A 20,096-nucleotide genomic window follows, 5' to 3' on the forward strand; every position below is an offset into this window, starting at 1 on the left:
ACAGCTAAAACATCAAAACTGCTCTGGGGGGGACCCTATTCTAAATTTGATATGGAGTATTGTAAGTTCCTTACATTTCTGTATATGTGTTTAAAATTCAACTTTGTTAAAGTAAGATTTCTTAAAGGGAACCTAAACGGGGAAGGATATGGATTTTTCCTTTTAAAATAATACCAGTTGCCTGGCTGTCCTGCTGATCCTGTGTCTCTAATAATTTTAGCTACAGCCCCTCAACAAGTATGCAGAACAGGTGCTCTGACTGAAGTCAGACTGGATTAGCTGCATGCTTGTTTCAGGTGTGTGATTCGGCCACTACTGCAGCCAAAGAGATCAGCAGGACTGCCAGGTAACTGGTATTGTTTAAAAGGAGACTTCCATATCCCTCTCAGTTAAGGTTCTCTTTAACCATTTCTGCCGCCCAGACGTGAAGCTCATGTCCGGGCGGCTGCTCTGCTGTGGTGCCATGCTTCGGCGAGCTCCCGTGGTGTCTCCCGGTAGCCCTGGGATCAGTGAACGGGAACATGGTTCCTGATCACCGATCCGTGTCCCCATCAGAAAAACTGAAGTGCTCTTACAAGAGGCTTCAGTCTTTCTGCCCGTAAAAATTTCCACGTCCCCCTTGTGCTTCCGGTTAGTGAGAAGCACAAGGAGGGGAAAAAAAATTCAAGGTGGCCATCTTGTAGCCAAATAGTAAAACTACATCTACATATTTTTTACATTACAATTTACACATATAATAACATTAAAAATTAACTGTTTGTTTCCCTCCCACACCAAAATATTACCCAAATAAAAATTAATGGAAAAAAAAAAAAGACAAATAGTTACCTAAGGGTCTGAACTTTTTAAATATGCATGTGAAGGGGGTATACTACGAACATTTTTTTTATTATAAGCTTGCAAATAGTGATGGACGCAAAACTGAAAAAATGCACCTTTATTTCCAAATAAAATATTGGCGCCATACATTGTGATAGGGACAAAATTTAAATGGTGTCATAACCGAGACAAACGGGCAAATAAAATACATAGGTTTTAATTATGGTAGCGTGGATTATTTTAAAGCTATAATGGCCGAAAACTGAGAAATCAGGAATTTTTTCCATTTTTTTTCTTATTAATCCTGTTAAAATGCATTTATAAAAAAATAATTCTTAGCAAAATGTACCACCCAAAGAAAGCCTAATTAGTGGCGGAAAAAAACAAGATATAGATCAATAAATTGTGATAAGTAGTGATGAAGTTATTAGCGAATGAATGGGAGGTGAAAATTGCTCTGATGCATAAGGTGAAAAATCCCCGCGGGCTGAAATGGTTAATGAATATAGTATGACATGAATTCGTTTTCTATCTCTTTCAGCCCCTTACACACTCCTAGGCCTTCTGGTTCACCATGAGCATGCTGTGTAATCTGTAACACATTGAGTTGGCTGACCTTGGCCATAACATTTGAGAAGTTATGTCTTCCGATTCCAGGTATACAATGCAGCCTTATAAACGGCACACAGGACACTTACTTTGAACTGCTCCTGAGTGACGTCAGGTCTGTCTGGCCGCAGGTATTCCAGCACCAGAGGGATTATGTCCCGGCAGCAGAAGTTATACGTTGCCAGAGCCGTGAAAAATGCCTGCTGAGCCTTATTCCTGACCTGTAGAAACAGGAACACATGAGAGAGCTGGCAGGAAATGACATCACCCCTTTCACCCCAGACATCAAGGCTTATATACAGGGGAGAGAGAGAGAGAGAGAGAGAGAGAGAGAGAGAGGGGGAGGGAGAGAGAGAGACTGAGAGGGAGAGAGACTGAGAGGGAGAGAGAGAGACTGAGAGGGAGAGAGAGAGAGGGGGAGGGGGAGAGAGAGAGAGACGGGGAGAGAGAGAGAGAGACCGTGAGAGAGAGAGAGCGAGAGAGGGGGAGGGAGAGAGAGAGAGAGGGGGGGGGGGAGGGAGAGAGAGAGAGAGACCGAGAGAGAGAGAGACCGAGAGAGAGAGAGACCGAGAGAGAGAGAGAGAGAGAAAGAGAAAGAGAGAGAGAGAGAGAGAGAGAAAGAGAAAGAGAGAGAGAGAGGGGGAGGGAGAGAGAGAGAGAGAGAGAGAGAGCCCTGGAATCCTTCCCAGCTCCAGGCCTCCTCCTGCATGACCGTGAGGTGAAGTTCCTGCTGTATGCAGATGACCTTGTGCTGCTCTCCCCAACAGAGAAAGGACTACAGGACAGCCTGTCAGTATTGGAGACTTTCTGTACCACATGGGCACTGCCCATCAACCCAAAGAAGACAAAAGTGATGGTGTTCCAGAGGAAGAATGGAAATAAAACCCCTACCTCCTCATTTATATTAAATGGCTCCCCACTGGTGTCCACTAACAGCTACACCTACCTGGGGCTGAGATCAACCAATCAGGAAGCTTTAAACCAGCAGTACAGGCCCTGAAAGACAAAGCCTGCAGAACATTTTATGCCATCAGAAGACAGCTTTACCACCTAAAACCACCAGTGAGAGTGTGGGCAAAGATATTCGACAGCATCATCACCCCAATCCTGCTCTATAGCAGTGAGGTATGGGGCCCGGTCACCTACCCTGACCAATCAAAATGGGACTCCAGCCCAACAGAAATCTTCCATCTAGAGTTCTGCAAGTATCTCCTCCAAGTCCATCGAAGCACTTCAAACTCAGCTTGCCGGGCAGAGCTAGGCAGGTTCCCACTATGGCTTACTATCCAGCAGAGGGCACTCTCATACTGGGCGCATATACAGAGCAGCAACCCCAGCACTTACCACCATAAAGCCTCACTGAGCCAGGGGGGCGAGGCCATACCACTATGGCTGACTATCCAGCAGAGTGCGCTCTCATACTGGGCGCATATACAGAGCAGCAACCCCAGCACTTACCACCATAAATCCTCACTGAGCCAGGGGGGTGAGGCCATACCACGCGCTCTCAAGCAAAGCATCAGCAGCCAGCCCAGCCAAGGCCACCAACACAGGCTGACAAAAGCCCAAATAAAACAGACTATAGAAAGCTGCAAGGAACGATACATAGAGGAATGGAGATGTGACATAAAGAATTCCAAGAAACTCGCTGTCTATCAATCACTACAGAGGGAGTACACAATGGCTCCATATCTGGGGAGGCTACATCACCACAAAGACAGACAGGTATTGAGTTTGTACCGTCTGAGTGCCCACAGCCTGGAGATAGAGACAGGGCGGCACAGACAGACATGGAAGCCCCGGGAGGAGAGACTGTGCAGACAATGCGACCAGGAGGTCTTGGAGGATGAGGCCCACTTCCTGCTACACTGCAGCAAATATGCACATGTGAGGACCGCCCACTTCCAGAGACTCTCCGCCCACATCCAGGATTTTACCTCACAGATGAGGAGCGGAAACTCTACATCCTACTGGGGGAGGAGGAAACAACCGTGCAAATAGCTGCCCGATATGTCACAGCCTGCCACCAACTGAGAGGAACATGATACCACATGGACTGTATTCCCCCCAATACCCCCCTATGGACTGTATATCCCAGTCCCCCATGCTGTCCCTTACATCATCCACACACCTATGGACTATACACCCCAACTCCCTATATCCTTCCCTTATTCCCACAACCCCCCCCCCCCCCCATGTTAATGTTTTGTTTTGTTTTGCTTTGGCAATGCTAAATGTATTTGGTCCTGCAATAAAGCTTTTTTGGATTTGGATTTGGAGAGAGAGGGGGGGGGGGGGGGGGAGAGAGAGAGAGAGAGGGGGGGGGGGAGAGATAGAGATGGAGAGAGAGAGAGAGAGAGAGAGAGAGAGAGAGAGAGAGAGAGAGAGAGAGAGAGAGAGAGAGAGAGAAAGAGAGAGAGAGAGGGGGAGGGAGAGAGAGAGAGAGAGAGGGGGGGGGGGAGAGAGAGAGAGAGGGGAGATAGAGATGGAGAGAGAGAGAGGAGAGAGAGAGAAAGAGAGAGAGAGAGGGGAGGGAGAGAGAGAGAGAGAGAGAGGGGGGGGGGGAGAGAGAGAGAGGGGGGGGGGGGGAGAGAGAGAGAGAGAGAGGGAGAGAGAGAGAGAGAGAGAGAGAGGGGGGGGAGAGATAGAGATGGAGAGAGAGAGAGAGAGAGAGAGAGAGAGAGAGAGAGAGAGAGAGAGAGAGAGAGAGAGAGAAGAGAGAGAGAGAGAGAGAGAGAGAGAGAGAGAGAGAGAACAAGTACAATTTCTTTTTAAACAAAAAAAAAAAAAAAAAAAAAAGACATAGGCTACCTGATCCGGGGGCTGAGCAGATCAGGTAGCCCACGTTCACGACCTCTGGGTCACAACGCTGGGATGAGAGATTCATTCTCTCATCCAGCGCGCAGGGAGGCGGAGGAGCGGCAGGGCAGGGGCGTGGCCAGGGAGAGACAGCTGCCCAATGGCAGCTCTGGAAACCCTGCAGGAACGCCCCTGGCAGGTGTTATAAACAGGGAATGCCTCCCCCATGTTTACCTCTGAGATAGTGACAAATATTGTCGCCAATCTTGGGGGGCTATAGAGCGGCGGTGGGGGGGGGGGTACAGAAAGCGGCGGTGGGGGGACACAGAGAGGCAGGTCATGAGGCAGAGAACATACCCCTGTGTCCCGTCTGCCCCTCCATGGAACTGCCTCGGGTTCTGTTTAAATCTTGAAAAACTGCAACCATAATTTACAATACCATCCTTTACATTCCTAAATGGAAAAAAAAGGCAAGACTTTGCCTCCAGCCACATCACTCTTTCTCAAATATACTGGAACATGAACGACTGAGGGATGAGAAGCTTGAGAAAGGCCCGACTTGCCTGGCCATAGGAGCTTGTGGAGAGCCGCAGCAGATCCCGGACCAGGTCTTGGTGGACCTTCTTGTATTCGCAGCCTTCCACTGTCAGTGTCCTCAGCTGTAAGAAGAGAGTCATTATGGGACCACATAATCCTGCAGCAATAGTAAGCCAGCGGTAAGATCTCATACCTCGTGCTGCAGCATGACTCGGTCTATCAGCAGCGCTCGGATGTGCCTCTTCTTGCCCTGAAGCTGGAAGACAGAATCGCACAACCATATTAGTTATTTGTTCCTCAGAACCTGCATCTGCATCCTCAGATCTGGAGCTCAGAGGAATCTGCCGTACGTCTAACTACGTCGCCGGTCAGCTGGGCGCAGGGCCACCTGAATAAGGGCTCACCCTGCTGGCGGCCCTAAATACTCTCCCCCTCCGAGCCGTAGCAACATGAAGGGAAAAGCAATTCAGTGTCTGACGATTGGAATAAAATATTCCAGCTATAGCGGCGCCCAACTCAGGCGATACGCGGCCGGGGAAGAGGCGATTCGAGGAATCTGTCCCCAGTTTGGACCCAACCAACTTTTTTTGTCGCCCTTTAAGCTCCGCCCACACGGTAAACCACGGTCTCCCAAAATGATGGCGATTGAGCATGTGTATGGAAATATAGAGTGCATACACAGGCAAATGTTTTAGGCCAATGAATGGCCAATAACACCTTCAAGTTGCATGAGAGCTTACTTGCAATCTGTTTGCAGTATTCACTATCTGTTGGCCTTCATAGGACAGATCACCTCACACATACAGGTTAGAAACCTCTGATCTGGAGGCGTTACAAGGCCACACCCAGGAAACGTTCCCTCTTACCTCTGCCTCGTCTAGACACAGGAGCACTCAGTTCCAACTCAGAGGTTTTTAATGCAGCACATAGAAAATAAGCCCTTAAAGGACACCCGAAGTGACATGATGAGATAGACATGTGTATGTATAGTCCCCAGCACACATATAACTAGGCTGTGTTCCTTTCTTTCTCTGCCGGAGGTAAGAATCAGGTACGTAAAGTAACAGTATCTGTCCGGGTCGGTCTGGGTCAGGCTATAGCAGAACCCTCACTGATTAGTGATTACAGCCATAAAGTACTTTCCTGTCAGTAAATGGTTTCTGAGAGCAGGAAAGAGATAAAAAAGGTCAACAGTTCATAGATTTTAGCTCTGGCAGGTGCCATTGAGCAGAGACAATGAAACAGTAAAAGCTTAAAGAGGAGCTGTCAGCCATACTATCTCAGGGAAAAAAACAAATGTATAAGTAGATAAATACTTGCTCTACTTACATAACATATGTATTGTACTGTCCACGTTATGATTCCTGTGAATTTTATAAAGGAAAAGTAAAGAGTCCAATTCTAGACAGTTTCCAGATTTACTGTGGCTATTTTGAAGCCAGTAGTGATGTAATATCCGCCCTTAGTCTCCTCTGCCTGATTTGCCCGCCCTTCACTATAGAAAGTGCATTGTTATAGCCTGAGGAATATTGGCCAATCAGAGAGGAACAGACGTGTGGGAGGAGAAAACAGGAGGGAAAGAGGCTTCAGCCAATCAGGCTGCATTAGTTACTGTAAGTCTGAGGGGGAAGTAGAGAAGCAAAAAGACAACCCAGCATGCCCTGCAACTTCTCTTTTGTGTACCAAATAAGAGTCAGGTGAACTGGGGAATAATAATTTATAAACAAGAAAAGTAATAGTGATTTTAACTTTTGGATTGCCTGATTATCACCCTCATTATTTGTTTACCAGATAAAAATAAACAATTGATTTTTGATTTTAAGCCCGAAAGTTACTCTTTAAAAACTAGATTTAAATATAAAATATAACTGTGGGATATTTTTAAAGTAATTTTTAGGAGAAGGAGGATGAATACAATTGTTTTCCTCATCAGTTTATTTTCACCTAGGATGTCCTTAAATTAAAGAGACTCTGTAACCAAAAAATGTTCCCCTGGGGGGCACTCACCTCGGGAGGGGGAAGTCTCAGGGTCCTAATGAGGCTTCCCCCTCCCCTGTAGCTGCAGGCAGTCCAGTGCTGACTCCCCCGAAGTGCCCCCCAATCCTCCCTCGACAAGCGCTGATTTATTTACCTTTCCTGGTTCCAGCGGGGGGCGCTGTTGCGGCAAACCGTACGGAGATAGGCGGAAATACCCAATGTCTGTCAGGTCCGCTCTACTACGCAGGCGCAGGAGACTTGCAGGAGGAAATACCCAATGTCTGTCAGGTCCGCTCTACTACGCAGGCGCAGGAGACTTGCAGGAGGAAATACCCAATGTCTGTCAGGTCTGCTCTACTACGCAAGCGCAGGAGACTTGCAGGAGGAAATACCCAATGTCTGTCAGGTCCGCTCTACTACGCAGGCGCAGGAGACTTGCAGGAGGAAATACCCAATGTCTGTCAGGTCCGCTCTACTACGCAAGCGCAGGAGACTTGCAGGAGGAAATACCCAATGTCTGTCAGGTCCGCTCTACTACGCAAGCGCAGGAGACTTGCAGGAGGAAATACCCAATGTCTGTCAGGTCCGCTCTACTACGCAAGCGCAGGAGACTTGCAGGAGACTTTCACCTGCGCAGGAGAGCGGACTGACAGCAATCGGCTATTTCCGCCTATCTCCGAGCGGAGAGCCGATACTGAGCCTGCGCTGGAGCCAGGAAGGTAAATATTTACATGCCCGCTGTTCAGAGGGGCATAGCGAGACCGGCGTGGGACACAGGAAGACGGGGGAAGCCTAGATCTGATCTGGAGGCTTCTCCCTACCTAGGCGAGTACCCCCAGGGGAACTTTTTGTAGTTACAGGTTTTCTATAAATCACTGCACCATCATAGCTAAACACGAGGCTTTCCAGCTGACTTTAGCGACAAGCCTCAGTTCGGAGCATTGTATAGGTCCTGTGAAGGTAAAACAGTCATGTCCCTTTTAAAAACCCTCTTCAGTAGTTTGATGGGTTTCTACAAGACACGATGGCATGAAAAGCTCTGATCCCAGAATTTGCTGCAATCCCAAACACTAATGGAGAATTCTGCCCAAATCTCAGGCATTCATGTCTACTTCCTGTCCGTGTAAATCCACAAAGCCGCAGAGTGGGAAGCGAAGTGCTGGGGGGGGGGGGGACACAGAATATATTACCCGGTTCTCCATGGACTTCTTGACCAGAGTGAAACTTTTCCATCTTGAGTCAAACTCGTGCTTATGGGATCCCTGGAACTGAAGGAGGTCGCTGATGATCTGCAAGACACGTTCACACACAGGACAGGTGAGTAACAGATACTGTCCAATCCAGTGTTTGGCAGGAAATAGATTGGGGGCATTACATGGGAAATGTTCTAAAAATTGTAAACAACACCTTCTGATCCTTTTTGGCAGCAAGTAATGCAAAGCCAGCTCCCGAGGCACTGCGGCCTGCTAATACATCTGACTGGATTGTAACACAAATACAATTACTGGTACTATAAAAATAAAAGTAAATAAAACAATCACAAGAGACACAAATATGAAGCATGCTTTGAACAATTGCTTCTGCGGTATCTCTGCCTATGGGGGACTTCACAGCGAGTCACATTTACTATTAAGCCATTTCCCTGCAGCAGGCAGACATTTGTCATGTAATCGAGTGGCAGCGCTGGGGTACGGGACTGGGAGGACTTCTTTACCGGGGTACGGGACTGGGAGGACTTCCTTACCGGGGTACGGGACTGGGAGGACTTCCTTACCGGGGTACGGGACTGGGAGGACTTCTTTACCGGGGTACGGGACTGGGAGGACTTCCTTACCGGGGTACGGGACTGGGAGGACTTCCTTACCGGGGTACGGGACTGGGAGGACTTCCTTACCGGGGTACGGGACTGGGAGGACTTCCTTACCGGGGTACGGGACTGGGAGGACTTCCTTACCGGGGTACGGGACTGGGAGGACTTCCTTACCGGGGTACGGGACTGGGAGGACTTCCTTACCGGGGTACGGGACTGGGAGGACTTCCTTACCGGGGTACGGGACTGGGAGGACTTCCTTACCGGGGTACGGGACTGGGAGGACTTCCTTACCGGGGTACGGGACTGGGAGGACTTCCTTACCGGGGTACGGGACTGGGAGGACTTCCTTACCGGGGTACGGGACTGGGAGGACTTCCTTACCGGGGTACGGGACTGGGAGGACTTCCTTACCGGGGTACGGGACTGGGAGGACTTCCTTACCGGGGTACGGGACTGGGAGGACTTCCTTACCGGGGTACGGGACTGGGAGGACTTCCTTACCGGGGTACGGGACTGGGAGGACTTCCTTACCGGGGTACGGGACTGGGAGGACTTCCTTACCGGGGTACGGGACTGGGAGGACTTCCTTACCGGGGTACGGGACTGGGAGGACTTCCTTACCGGGGTACGGGACTGGGAGGACTTCCTTACCGGGGTACGGGACTGGGAGGACTTCCTTACCGGGGTACGGGACTGGGAGGACTTCCTTACCGGGGTACGGGACTGGGAGGACTTCCTTACCGGGGTACGGGACTGGGAGGACTTCCTTACCGGGGTACGGGACTGGGAGGACTTCCTTACCGGGGTACGGGACTGGGAGGACTTCCTTACCGGGGTACGGGACTGGGAGGACTTCCTTACCGGGGTACGGGACTGGGAGGACTTCCTTACCGGGGTACGGGACTGGGAGGACTTCCTTACCGGGGTACGGGACTGGGAGGACTTCCTTACCGGGGTACGGGACTGGGAGGACTTCCTTACCGGGGTACGGGACTGGGAGGACTTCCTTACTGGGGTACGGGACTGGGAGGACTTCCTTACTGGGGTACGGGACTGGGAGGACTTCCTTACTGGGGTACGGGACTGGGAGGACTTCCTTACTGGGGTACGGGACTGGGAGGACTTCCTTACTGGGGTACGGGACTGGGAGGACTTCCTTACTGGGGTACGGGACTGGGAGGACTTCCTTACTGGGGTACGGGACTGGGAGGACTTCCTTACTGGGGTACGGGACTGGGAGGACTTCCCTAACTCTCTTACAGAGCACATTAATAGCCGTGCATCTCCTAGTGTAAAGCTTAAATTACTTTCATGGAGGAAATGACATCACAGCCCATAAGCAGGTTACCGCCTACTGGGCATGAGCGAGCACCGTCTGTATGCCAGTGGGGGCAGAGAGAGAGATAACTTACCAGTCTCTCTGCCACAAGCTGCTTTACTGTTTTATTCTTTACATGGGGAGGGTGGAGGATCATCCTTGCAATGCATCAGGGGAATGATGGTATTATATTACCTATGGGTACCCATGGCAGCATGGCACCCCCCCCCCCCCCCCTATAGAACCCGGCTGGTACTGACAATCATCTGATCCTCACCTTAATGATCAGAAATAAGGACTTGGTGTCATCTTCTGAGTGATCGAGTATGAAGTCTGTTGTGGGAAGGAGAAGAAGCAGAGCTATGATACATACACAACGTAGAAGATCCCGACCATATCTACAGACATAGCTTGTTCAATCAATCAATCAATCAATCAATCAATCAATCATTCCCTGTGCTTGAAGGATAATGTGCCTGGATTGCAGCGTCCTGACACCTGCATTCACCTTCATGTGAGCAATAACACCACCCAGAATGCATCATTCAGGACAGGCAGTGACTGCAAGCCATAAAGGGGAATGTCTGTCCTAAAGCAGCAGAATTAGGCTTGTACAATAAGCATCACTTTCAGTGTTCGCTGTACCAGTCATAAAACCGTAAAAACAAACTAACAAGAACTTACGCAAGAGTTTCCTGAGTGTTTTTGAAATGGTTTCTCTGTAGTTTTCTCTGGCAGGGTCTAAAACACAAAAAGGACAAGCTGAATGTGAGCTCTGCTGCCAAGCTCTCACATTGCACATTACAGGGCCAACGACGCCAACACCACACATTACCAACATCCCTGAAACTTATAGTATCTGGAGTTAGGAAGCCTGGAGAAGTACATTACAGAATTGTCAATTCATCGAGTCACATGATCACAGCAGCAATATGTCATCAGTTTCATCAACATAATTCATAATGATGCCTACAAAAACCCCACAAGCTGTCACCATTACCACTAAATATAAAACAACCCCTTTGTAACAATACAGAATAGTGACAGCCAGGTACAGCCAGCGTCAGAGGAAGCCCCTGGTATTGCCTGGGTCAGTGAGAGGGATGATCAAACATCTGCAAATTCTGCCGAGTTTATGCACTCAGGTTTAAAATGATTGGTCCTTCTTTAAGCTGCATACATTTACATACAAATTTTCATCATTTCGGAAGTATTTGCATCTCGATGATCCTTCCCAGTCAGTGACAGAGATCTGGGGCAGAGAACTCCTGTCCCATATAACATGGCTGCAGCCAGCAGTACAATACAGGAAACATTCAGGAGAGATCGCCCTGATTATGGGCCTCTCCAGATTATAGTGAGCACGGCATGAATGTTTATGCTCACTCCTCTCCTCCCAGTCAGTGACAGAGTGTCCCATATAACATGGCTGCGGCCAGCGGTACAATACAGGAAACATTCAGGAGAGATCGCCCTGATTATGGGTCGCTCCAGATTATAGTGAGCATGGCATGAATGTTTATGCTCGCTCCTCTCCTCCCACTCAGTGACAGAGATCTGGAGCAGAGAACTCCTGTCCCATATAACATGGCTGCGGCCAGCGGTACAATACAGGAAACATTCAGGAGAGATCGCCCTGATTATGGGCCACTCCAGATTATAGGGAGCATGGCATGAATGTTTATGCTCGCTCCTCTCCTCCCAGTCAGTGACAGAGATCTGGAGCAGAGAACTCCTGTCCCATATAACATGGCTGCGGCCAGCGGTACAATACAGGAAACATTCAGGAGAGATCGCCCTGATTATGGGCCGCTCCAGATTATAGTGAGCATGGCATGAATGTTTATGCTCACTCCTCTCCTCCCAGTCAGTGACAGAGTGTCCCATATAACATGGCTGCGGCCAGCAGTACAATACAGGAAACATTCAGGAGAGATCGCCCTGATTATGGGCCGCTGCAGATTATAGTGAGCATGGCATGAATGTTTATGCTCGCTCCTCTCCTCCCAGTCAGTGACAGAGATCTGGGGCAGAGAACTCCTGTCCCATATAACATGGCTGCAGCCAGCGGTACAATACAGGAAACATTCAGGTGAGATCGCCCTGATTATGGGCCGCTCCAGATTATAGTGAGCATGGCATGAATGTTTATGCTCGCTCCTCTCCTCCCAGTCAGTGACAGAGATCTGGGGCAGAGAACTCCTGTCCCATATAACATGGCTGCAGCCAGCGGTACAATACAGGAAACATTCAGGAGAGATCGCCCTGATTATGGGCCGCTGCAGATTATAGTGAGCATGGCATGAATGTTTATGCTCGCTCCTCTCCTCCCAGTCAGTGACAGAGATCTGGGGCAGAGAACTCCTGTCCCATATAACATGGCTGCAGCCAGCGGTACAATACAGGAAACATTCAGGTGAGATCGCCCTGATTATGGGCCGCTCCAGATTATAGTGAGCATGGCATGAATGTTTATGCTCGCTCCTCTCCTCCCAGTCAGTGACAGAGATCTGGGGCAGAGAACTCCTGTCCCATATAACATGGCTGCAGCCAGCGGTACAATACAGGAAACATTCAGGAGAGATCGCCCTGATTATGGGCCGCTCCAGATTATAGTGAGCATGGCATGAATGTTTATGCTCGCTCCTCTCCTCCCACTCAGTGACAGAGATCTGGGGCAGAGAACTCCTGTCCCATATAACATGGCTGCAGCCAGCAGTACAATACAGGAAACATTCAGGAGAGATCGCCCTGATTATGGGCCGCTGCAGATTATAGTGAGCATGGCATGAATGTTTATGCTCGCTCCTCTCCTCCCAGTCAGTGACAGAGATCTGGGGCAGAGAACTCCTGTCCCATATAACATGGCTGCAGCCAGCAGTACAATACAGGAAACATTCAGGTGAGATCGCCCCGATTATGGGCCGCTCCAGATTATAGTGAGCATGGCATGAATGTTTATGCTCGCTCCTCTCCTCCCAGTCAGTGACAGAGATCTGGGGCAGAGAACTCCTGTCCCATATAACATGGCTGCAGCCTGCGGTACAATACAGGAAACATTCAGGTGAGATCGCCCTGATTATGGGCCGCTCCAGATTATAGTGAGCACGGCATGAATGTTTATGCTCGCTCCTCTCCTCCCAGTCAGTGACAGAGATCTGGGGCAGAGAACTCCTGTCCCATATAACATGGCTGCAGCCAGCGGTACAATACAGGAAACATTCAGGAGAGATCGCCCTGATTATGGGCCGCTGCAGATTATAGTGAGCATGGCATGAATGTTTATGCTCGCTCCTCTCCTCCCAGTCAGTGACAGAGATCTGGGGCAGAGAACTCCTGTCCCATATAACATGGCTGCAGCCAGCAGTACAATACAGGAAACATTCAGGAGAGATCGCCCTGATTATGGGTCGCTCCAGATTATAGTGAGCATGGCATGAATGTTTATGCTCGCTCCTCTCCTCCCAGTCAGTGACAGAGATCTGGGGCAGAGAACTCCTGTCCCATATAACATGGCTGCAGCCAGCAGTACAATACAGGAAACATTCAGGAGAGATCGCCCTGATTATGGGCCGCTCCAGATTATAGTGAGCATGGCATGAATGTTTATGCTCGCTCCTCTCCTCCCAGTCAGTGACAGACTGTCCCATATAACATGGCTGCGGCCAGCGGTACAATACAGGAAACATTCAGGAGAGATCGCCCTGATTATGGGCCGCTGCAGATTATAGTGAGCATGGCATGAATGTTTATGCTCGCTCCTCTCCTCCCAGTCAGTGACAGAGATCTGGGGCAGAGAACTCCTGTCCCATATAACATGGCTGCAGCCAGCAGTACAATACAGGAAACATTCAGGAGAGATCGCCCTGATTATGGGCCGCTCCAGATTATAGTGAGCATGGCATGAATGTTTATGCTCGCTCCTCTCCTCCCAGTCAGTGACAGAGATCTGGGGCAGAGAACTCCTGTCCCATATAACATGGCTGCAGCCAGCAGTACAATACAGGAAACATTCAGGAGAGATCGCCCTGATTATGGGCCGCTCCAGATTATAGTGAGCATGGCATGAATGTTTATGCTCACTCCTCTCCTCCCAGTCAGTGACAGAGTGTCCCATATAACATGGCTGCGGCCAGCAGTACAATACAGGAAACATTCAGGAGAGATCGCCCTGATTATGGGCCGCTGCAGATTATAGTGAGCATGGCATGAATGTTTATGCTCGCTCCTCTCCTCCCAGTCAGTGACAGAGATCTGGAGCAGAGAACTCCTGTCCCATATAACATGGCTGCGGCCAGCGGTACAATACAGGAAACATTCAGGAGAGATCGCCCTGATTATGGGCCGCTCCAGATTATAGTGAGCATGGCATGAATGTTTATGCTCGCTCCTCTCCTCCCAGTCAGTGACAGAGTGTCCCATATAACATGGCTGCGGCCAGCAGTACAATACAGGAAACATTCAGGAGAGATCGCCCTGATTACGGGCCGCTGCAGATTATAGTGAGCACGGCATGAATGTTTATGCTCGCTCCTCTCCTCCCAGTCAGTGACAGAGATCTGGGGCAGAGAACTCCTGTCCCATATAACATGGCTGCAGCCTGCGGTACAATACAGGAAACATTCAGGAGAGATCGCCCTGATTATGGGCCGCTCCAGATTATAGGGAGCATGGCATGAATGTTTATGCTCGCTCCTCTCCTCCCAGTCAGTGACAGACTGTCCCATATAACATGGCTGCGGCCAGCGGTACAATACAGGAAACATTCAGGAGAGATCGCCCTGATTATGGGCCGCTCCAGATTATAGTGAGCATGGCATGAATGTTTATGCTCGCTCCTCTCCTCCCAGTCAGTGACAGAGATCTGGAGCAGAGAACTCCTGTCCCATATAACATGGCTGCAGCCAGCAGTACAATACAGGAAACATTCAGGAGAGATCGCCCTGATTATGGGCCGCTGCAGATTATAGTGAGCATGGCATGAATGTTTATGCTCGCTCCTCTCCTCCCAGTCAGTGACAGAGATCTGGGGCAGAGAACTCCTGTCCCATATAACATGGCTGCAGCCAGCGGTACAATACAGGAAACATTCAGGTGAGATCGCCCTGATTATGGGCCGCTGCAGATTATAGTGAGCATGGCATGAATGTTTATGCTCGCTCCTCTCCTCCCACTCAGTGACAGAGATCTGGAGCAGAGAACTCCTGTCCCATATAACATGGCTGCGGCACAATACAGGAAACATTCAGGAGAGATCGCCTGATTATGGGCCGCTGCAGATTATAGTGAGCACGGCATGAATGTTTATGCTCGCTCCTCTCCTCCCAGTCAGTGACAGAGATCTGGGGCAGAGAACTCCTGTCCCATATAACATGGCTGCAGCCAGCAGTACAATACAGGAAACATTCAGGAGAGATCGCCCTGATTATGGGCCGCTGCAGATTATAGTGAGCATGGCATGAATGTTTATGCTCGCTCCTCTCCTCCCAGTCAGTGACAGAGATCTGGGGCAGAGAACTCCTGTCCCATATAACATGGCTGCAGCCAGCGGTACAATACAGGAAACATTCAGGAGAGATCGCCCTGATTATGGGCCGCTGCAGATTATAGTGAGCACGGCATGAATGTTTATACTCGCTCCTCTCCTCCCAGTCAGTGACAGAGATCTGGAGCAGAGAACTCCTGTCCCATATAACATGGCTGCGGCACAATACAGGAAACATTCAGGAGAGATCGCCCTGATTATGGGCCGCTCCAGATTATAGTGAGCATGGCATGAATGTTTATGCTCGCTCCTCTCCTCCCACAAATTTCCACCAACTTAAAACTGGAGTAACCCAGGCCTGGCGGAAAACGCACATTAAAGTTCAGCTTCACAGAGGATTATAAAACATATTGTAAACTAATACAAGGGAATGGGATAGTACATAAAGCTTAAGATTTCAAAATATGGAATTTCTACAAAATAAATGAACTGGACTTTCTATACTTCAAGCAAAGACTCAAAAACGTGTCCCTAATCCTAACTAGGAATAGAAGATCAGAGCCCCCCCCCCCCCCCCCCCAGTGTTACCACCTATCAGAAGCTCAAACAACCCCCCTCCCCCCAGCTCTAAGCCCTGCTAACGTCTGCTACACACCATGCAATTTCCTATCAGATAGATGGGTCGATCGATAATTTCCGACAAATCCAATCAGATTGCCGATCGTTTTTCTGATCACCTGTATGTAAACCGATTGGACCTGTCGTAAATGATCTATATTTGACCCATCTATCGGATGGAAATTGCATGGTGTGTACCAGGTTTTACCTGCCAGATATAGCTGTTTTTCCCAACATGCTGGAAAAGATCTATCTGGCAGGTAAATCTAACAGAAAATTGTACGGTGTGTACCTAACATAACACTACAGGAAGAGAAGATTACTGCTGACCAATCTCACAGCTCATCACAAACTGCTTCCTGGTGCAGCCTCATTATACTTCCCCGGCAACACATCCACCTTCAGTCCCTTCCTGGTGGTCAGTGTACATTTCCCAACACTGTGTGATATTGTATTATGCTAATGCTGATAAAGTGGCAATACCTTACCCCCCATTGTGCTCCCATCACTGCTGTATCCATAAAGCAGGATCAGCGACAGGCTAATGCATCAATGGAAGAACCTGGCAGTGATGTTCTCCCAACCACCAATCAGCTCTCTGAGGAGCCATGTGTGACCCAGTCCAGCAACGTAATACAACCTACTCCATCCCCTTAGTGAGAACCTGAGAGGAGACACATGCCTGGGGCTTCCTCCACCCTGTTCAGCCGGATCGATTCCTCTGCGCCATCCTCCAACTCCTGGATACACCGCAAGGGCTCACAGTAACTTTGGGAGGTGGGGCTTGCTGCGTATGCACCAGCCAGCTGCGCGCTCCCGTCCTGTGCAGTACCACTGTGCAGGCACAGAACTCTCCTGGTATGGGGGAGCATGCCCGGCTCTCTGAGCCTGCGCCGACTGGCCAAAGTCACCGGGATCCCCATCGGAAGATCCAGGAGACGGAGGACGGTGCAGAAGGAGCGATCAGGCCGAGGAAGCCCCATCGGAAGATCCAGGAGACGGAGGACGGTGCAGAGGGAGCGATCAGGCCGAGGAAGCCCCGGGTATGGATGAATTTTTGTGTTATCTCAGGTACACTTGAAAGCGTGGCCCAGCTTCTGGTCAGATCCCCAGGAGAGCAGAATACTCACCATAGTCTATACCAGTGAAGAGCTTGGTCTCATCCAGGGGGACCATGGTCTTCACCCTGCGACAGGACAGCACATTCAATTACACAACATCATCACCAACACACAGAACAAGTCAGGCAGGAATGTGTAACTCTCCAGATCCCCATTTCAGGGTGACTGGATGCTGCTTCACCGCTGCCAGCTGCTCTATAGAGTCATTTATCTCAACCAATCACAATGCAAACCAAACAAATCTGCAAATCAATCATCTGTGCAAATCAAACTTATAAATAAAAACAAGGAAGAGGCTGTGAACGCTGAAGGGTGGGCATGTGATTCTATCAGCGATTCAGGAAATCACTGCTCATAGCGGAGTACTTATAAATAGGAGGTGCCAGAGCTGCTTAAGGGGGGGTTCCCCAAGAAAATCTGTAGGGAGGTGGGGAAGGGATACAGGCTACTATTTAATATTTATACAGCACTGACATCTTCTGCAGCACATTACAGAGTACATAGTCATGTCACTGACTGCCCTCAGACGAGCTCACAATCTAATCCTTTCCATAGTCATAGCCTCATGTCCTACCATATTATTATTATTATGTATTTATATAGCCCTGACATCTTCTGCAGCACATTACAGAGTACATAGTCATGTCACTGACTGCCCTCAGAGGAGCTCACAGTCTAATCCTACCATAGTCATAGTGTAATGTCCTACCATATTATTATTATTATGTATTTATATAGCCCTGACATCTTCTGCAGCACTGTACAGAGTACATAGTCACGTCACTGACTGCCCTCAGAGGAGCTCAAACTCTAATCCTACCATAGTCAAAGTCTAATGTCCTACCATATTATTATTATGTATTTATATAGCACTGACCTCTCCTGCAGCACAATACAGAGTACATAGTCATGTCACTGACTGTCCTCAGAGGAGCTCACAATCTAATCCTACCATAGTCATAGTCTAATGTCCTACCATATTATTATTATGTATTTATATAGCACTGACCTCTCCTGCAGCACATTACAGAGTACATAGTCATGTCGCTGACTGTCCTCAGCGGAGCTCACACTCTAATCCTACCATAGTCATAGTGTAATGTCCTACCATATTATTATTATGTATTTATATAGCACTGACATCTCCTGCAGCACATTACAGAGTACATAGTCATGTCACTGACTGTCCTCAGAGGAGCTCACACTCTAATCCTACCATAGTCATAGTCTAATGTCCTACCATATTATTATTATGTATTTATATAGCAGTGACATCTTCTGCAGCACATTACAGAGTACATAGTCATGTCACTGACTGTCCACAGAGGAGCTCACACTCTAATCCTACCATAGTCATAGTGTAATGTCCTACCATATTATTATTATGTATTTATATAGCACTGACATCTCCTGCAGCACATTACAGAGTACATAGTCATGTCACTGACTGTCCTCGGAGGAGCTCACACTCTAATCCTACCATAGTCATAGCCTAATGTCCTACCATATTATTATTATGTATTTATATAGCACTGACATCTCCTGCAGCACAATACAGAGTACATAGACATGTCACTGACTGTCCTCCGAGGAGCTCACACTCTAATCCTACCATAGTCATAGTGTAATGTCCTACCATATTATTATTATGTATTGATATAGCACTGACATCTTCTGCAGCACAATACAGAGTACATAGACATGTCACTGACTGTCCTCCGAGGAGCTCACAATCTAATCCTACCATAGTCATAGCCTAATGTCCTACCATATTATTATTATTATGTATTTATATAGCACTGACATCTTCTGCAGCACATTACAGCGTACATAGTCATGTCACTGGCTGTCCTCAGAGGAGCTCACACTCTAATCCTACCATAGTCATAGTCTAATGTCCTACCATATTATTATTATGTATTTATATAGCACTGACATCTCCTGCAGCACATTACAGAGTACATAGTCATGTCACTGGCTGTCCTCAGAGGAGCTCACACTCTAATCCTACCATAGTCATAGTGTAATGTCCTACCATATTATTATTATGTATTTATATAGCACTGACATCTTCTGCAGCACATTACAGAGTACATAGCCATGTCACTGACTGTCCTCAGAGGAGCTCACACTCTAATCCTACCATAGTCATAGCCTAATGTCCTACCATATTATTATTATGTATTTATATTGCACTGACATCTTCTGCAGCACATTACAGAGTACATAGTCGTGTCACTGACTGTCCTCAGAGGAGCTCACACTCTAATCCTACCATAGTCATAGTCTAATGTCCTACCATATTATTATTATGTATTTATATAGCACTGACATCTCCTGCAGCACATTACAGAGTACATAGTCATGTCACTGACTGCCCTCAGAGGAGCTCACACTCTAATCCTACCATAGTCATAGTCTAATGTCCTACCACATTATTATTATGTATTTATATAGCACTGACATCTTCTGCAGCACATTACAGAGTACATAGTCATGTCACTGACTGTTCTCAGAGGAGCTCACACTCTAATCCCACCATAGTCATAGTCTATTGTCCTACCATATTATTATTATGTATTTATATAGCACTGACATCTTCTGCAGCACATTACAGAGTACATAGTCATGTCACTGACTGTCCTCAGAGGAGCTCACACTCTAATCCTACCATAGTCATAGTCTAATGTCCTACCATATTATTATTATGTATTTATATAGCACTGACATCTTCTGCAGCACATTACAGAGTACATAGTCATGTCACTGACTGTCCTCAGAGGAGGTCACACTCTAATCCTACCATAGTCATAGTCTAATGTCCTACCATATTATTATTATGTATTTATATAGCACTGACATCTTCTGCAGCACTATACAGAGTACATAGTCATGTCACTGACTGTCCTCAGAGGAGCTCACACTCTAATCCTACCATAGTCATGAGTGCATAGTGTAGGTAGTGTAGGGCCAATTTAGGGGAAGCCAATTAATCTACCA

At 48.2% G+C, this 20,096-nt stretch overlaps 1 protein-coding gene across 2 annotated transcripts in view; it reads right to left on the reverse strand.

Moving 5' to 3' along the window:
* PSME4 (proteasome activator subunit 4) overlaps window positions 1-20,096 on the reverse strand; it is a 338,013-nt gene that overhangs the window by 138,882 nt on the left and 179,035 nt on the right. For both annotated transcript variants that reach the window (XM_068233125.1, XM_068233124.1), the window contains exons 21-27: window positions 17,106-17,161; window positions 10,557-10,613; window positions 10,150-10,205; window positions 7,932-8,030; window positions 4,958-5,020; window positions 4,791-4,886; window positions 1,518-1,649 (exon numbers count right to left, since the gene is read on the reverse strand). In XM_068233125.1, coding sequence (XP_068089226.1) covers window positions 1,518-1,649; window positions 4,791-4,886; window positions 4,958-5,020; window positions 7,932-8,030; window positions 10,150-10,205; window positions 10,557-10,613; window positions 17,106-17,161 — 559 coding nt within the window. The remainder of the gene's footprint in view (window positions 1-1,517; window positions 1,650-4,790; window positions 4,887-4,957; window positions 5,021-7,931; window positions 8,031-10,149; window positions 10,206-10,556; window positions 10,614-17,105; window positions 17,162-20,096) is intronic.

The sequence above is a fragment of the Hyperolius riggenbachi genome, chromosome 4, assembly GCF_040937935.1.
Source record: "Hyperolius riggenbachi isolate aHypRig1 chromosome 4, aHypRig1.pri, whole genome shotgun sequence".
NCBI lineage: Eukaryota > Metazoa > Chordata > Amphibia > Anura > Hyperoliidae > Hyperolius > Hyperolius riggenbachi.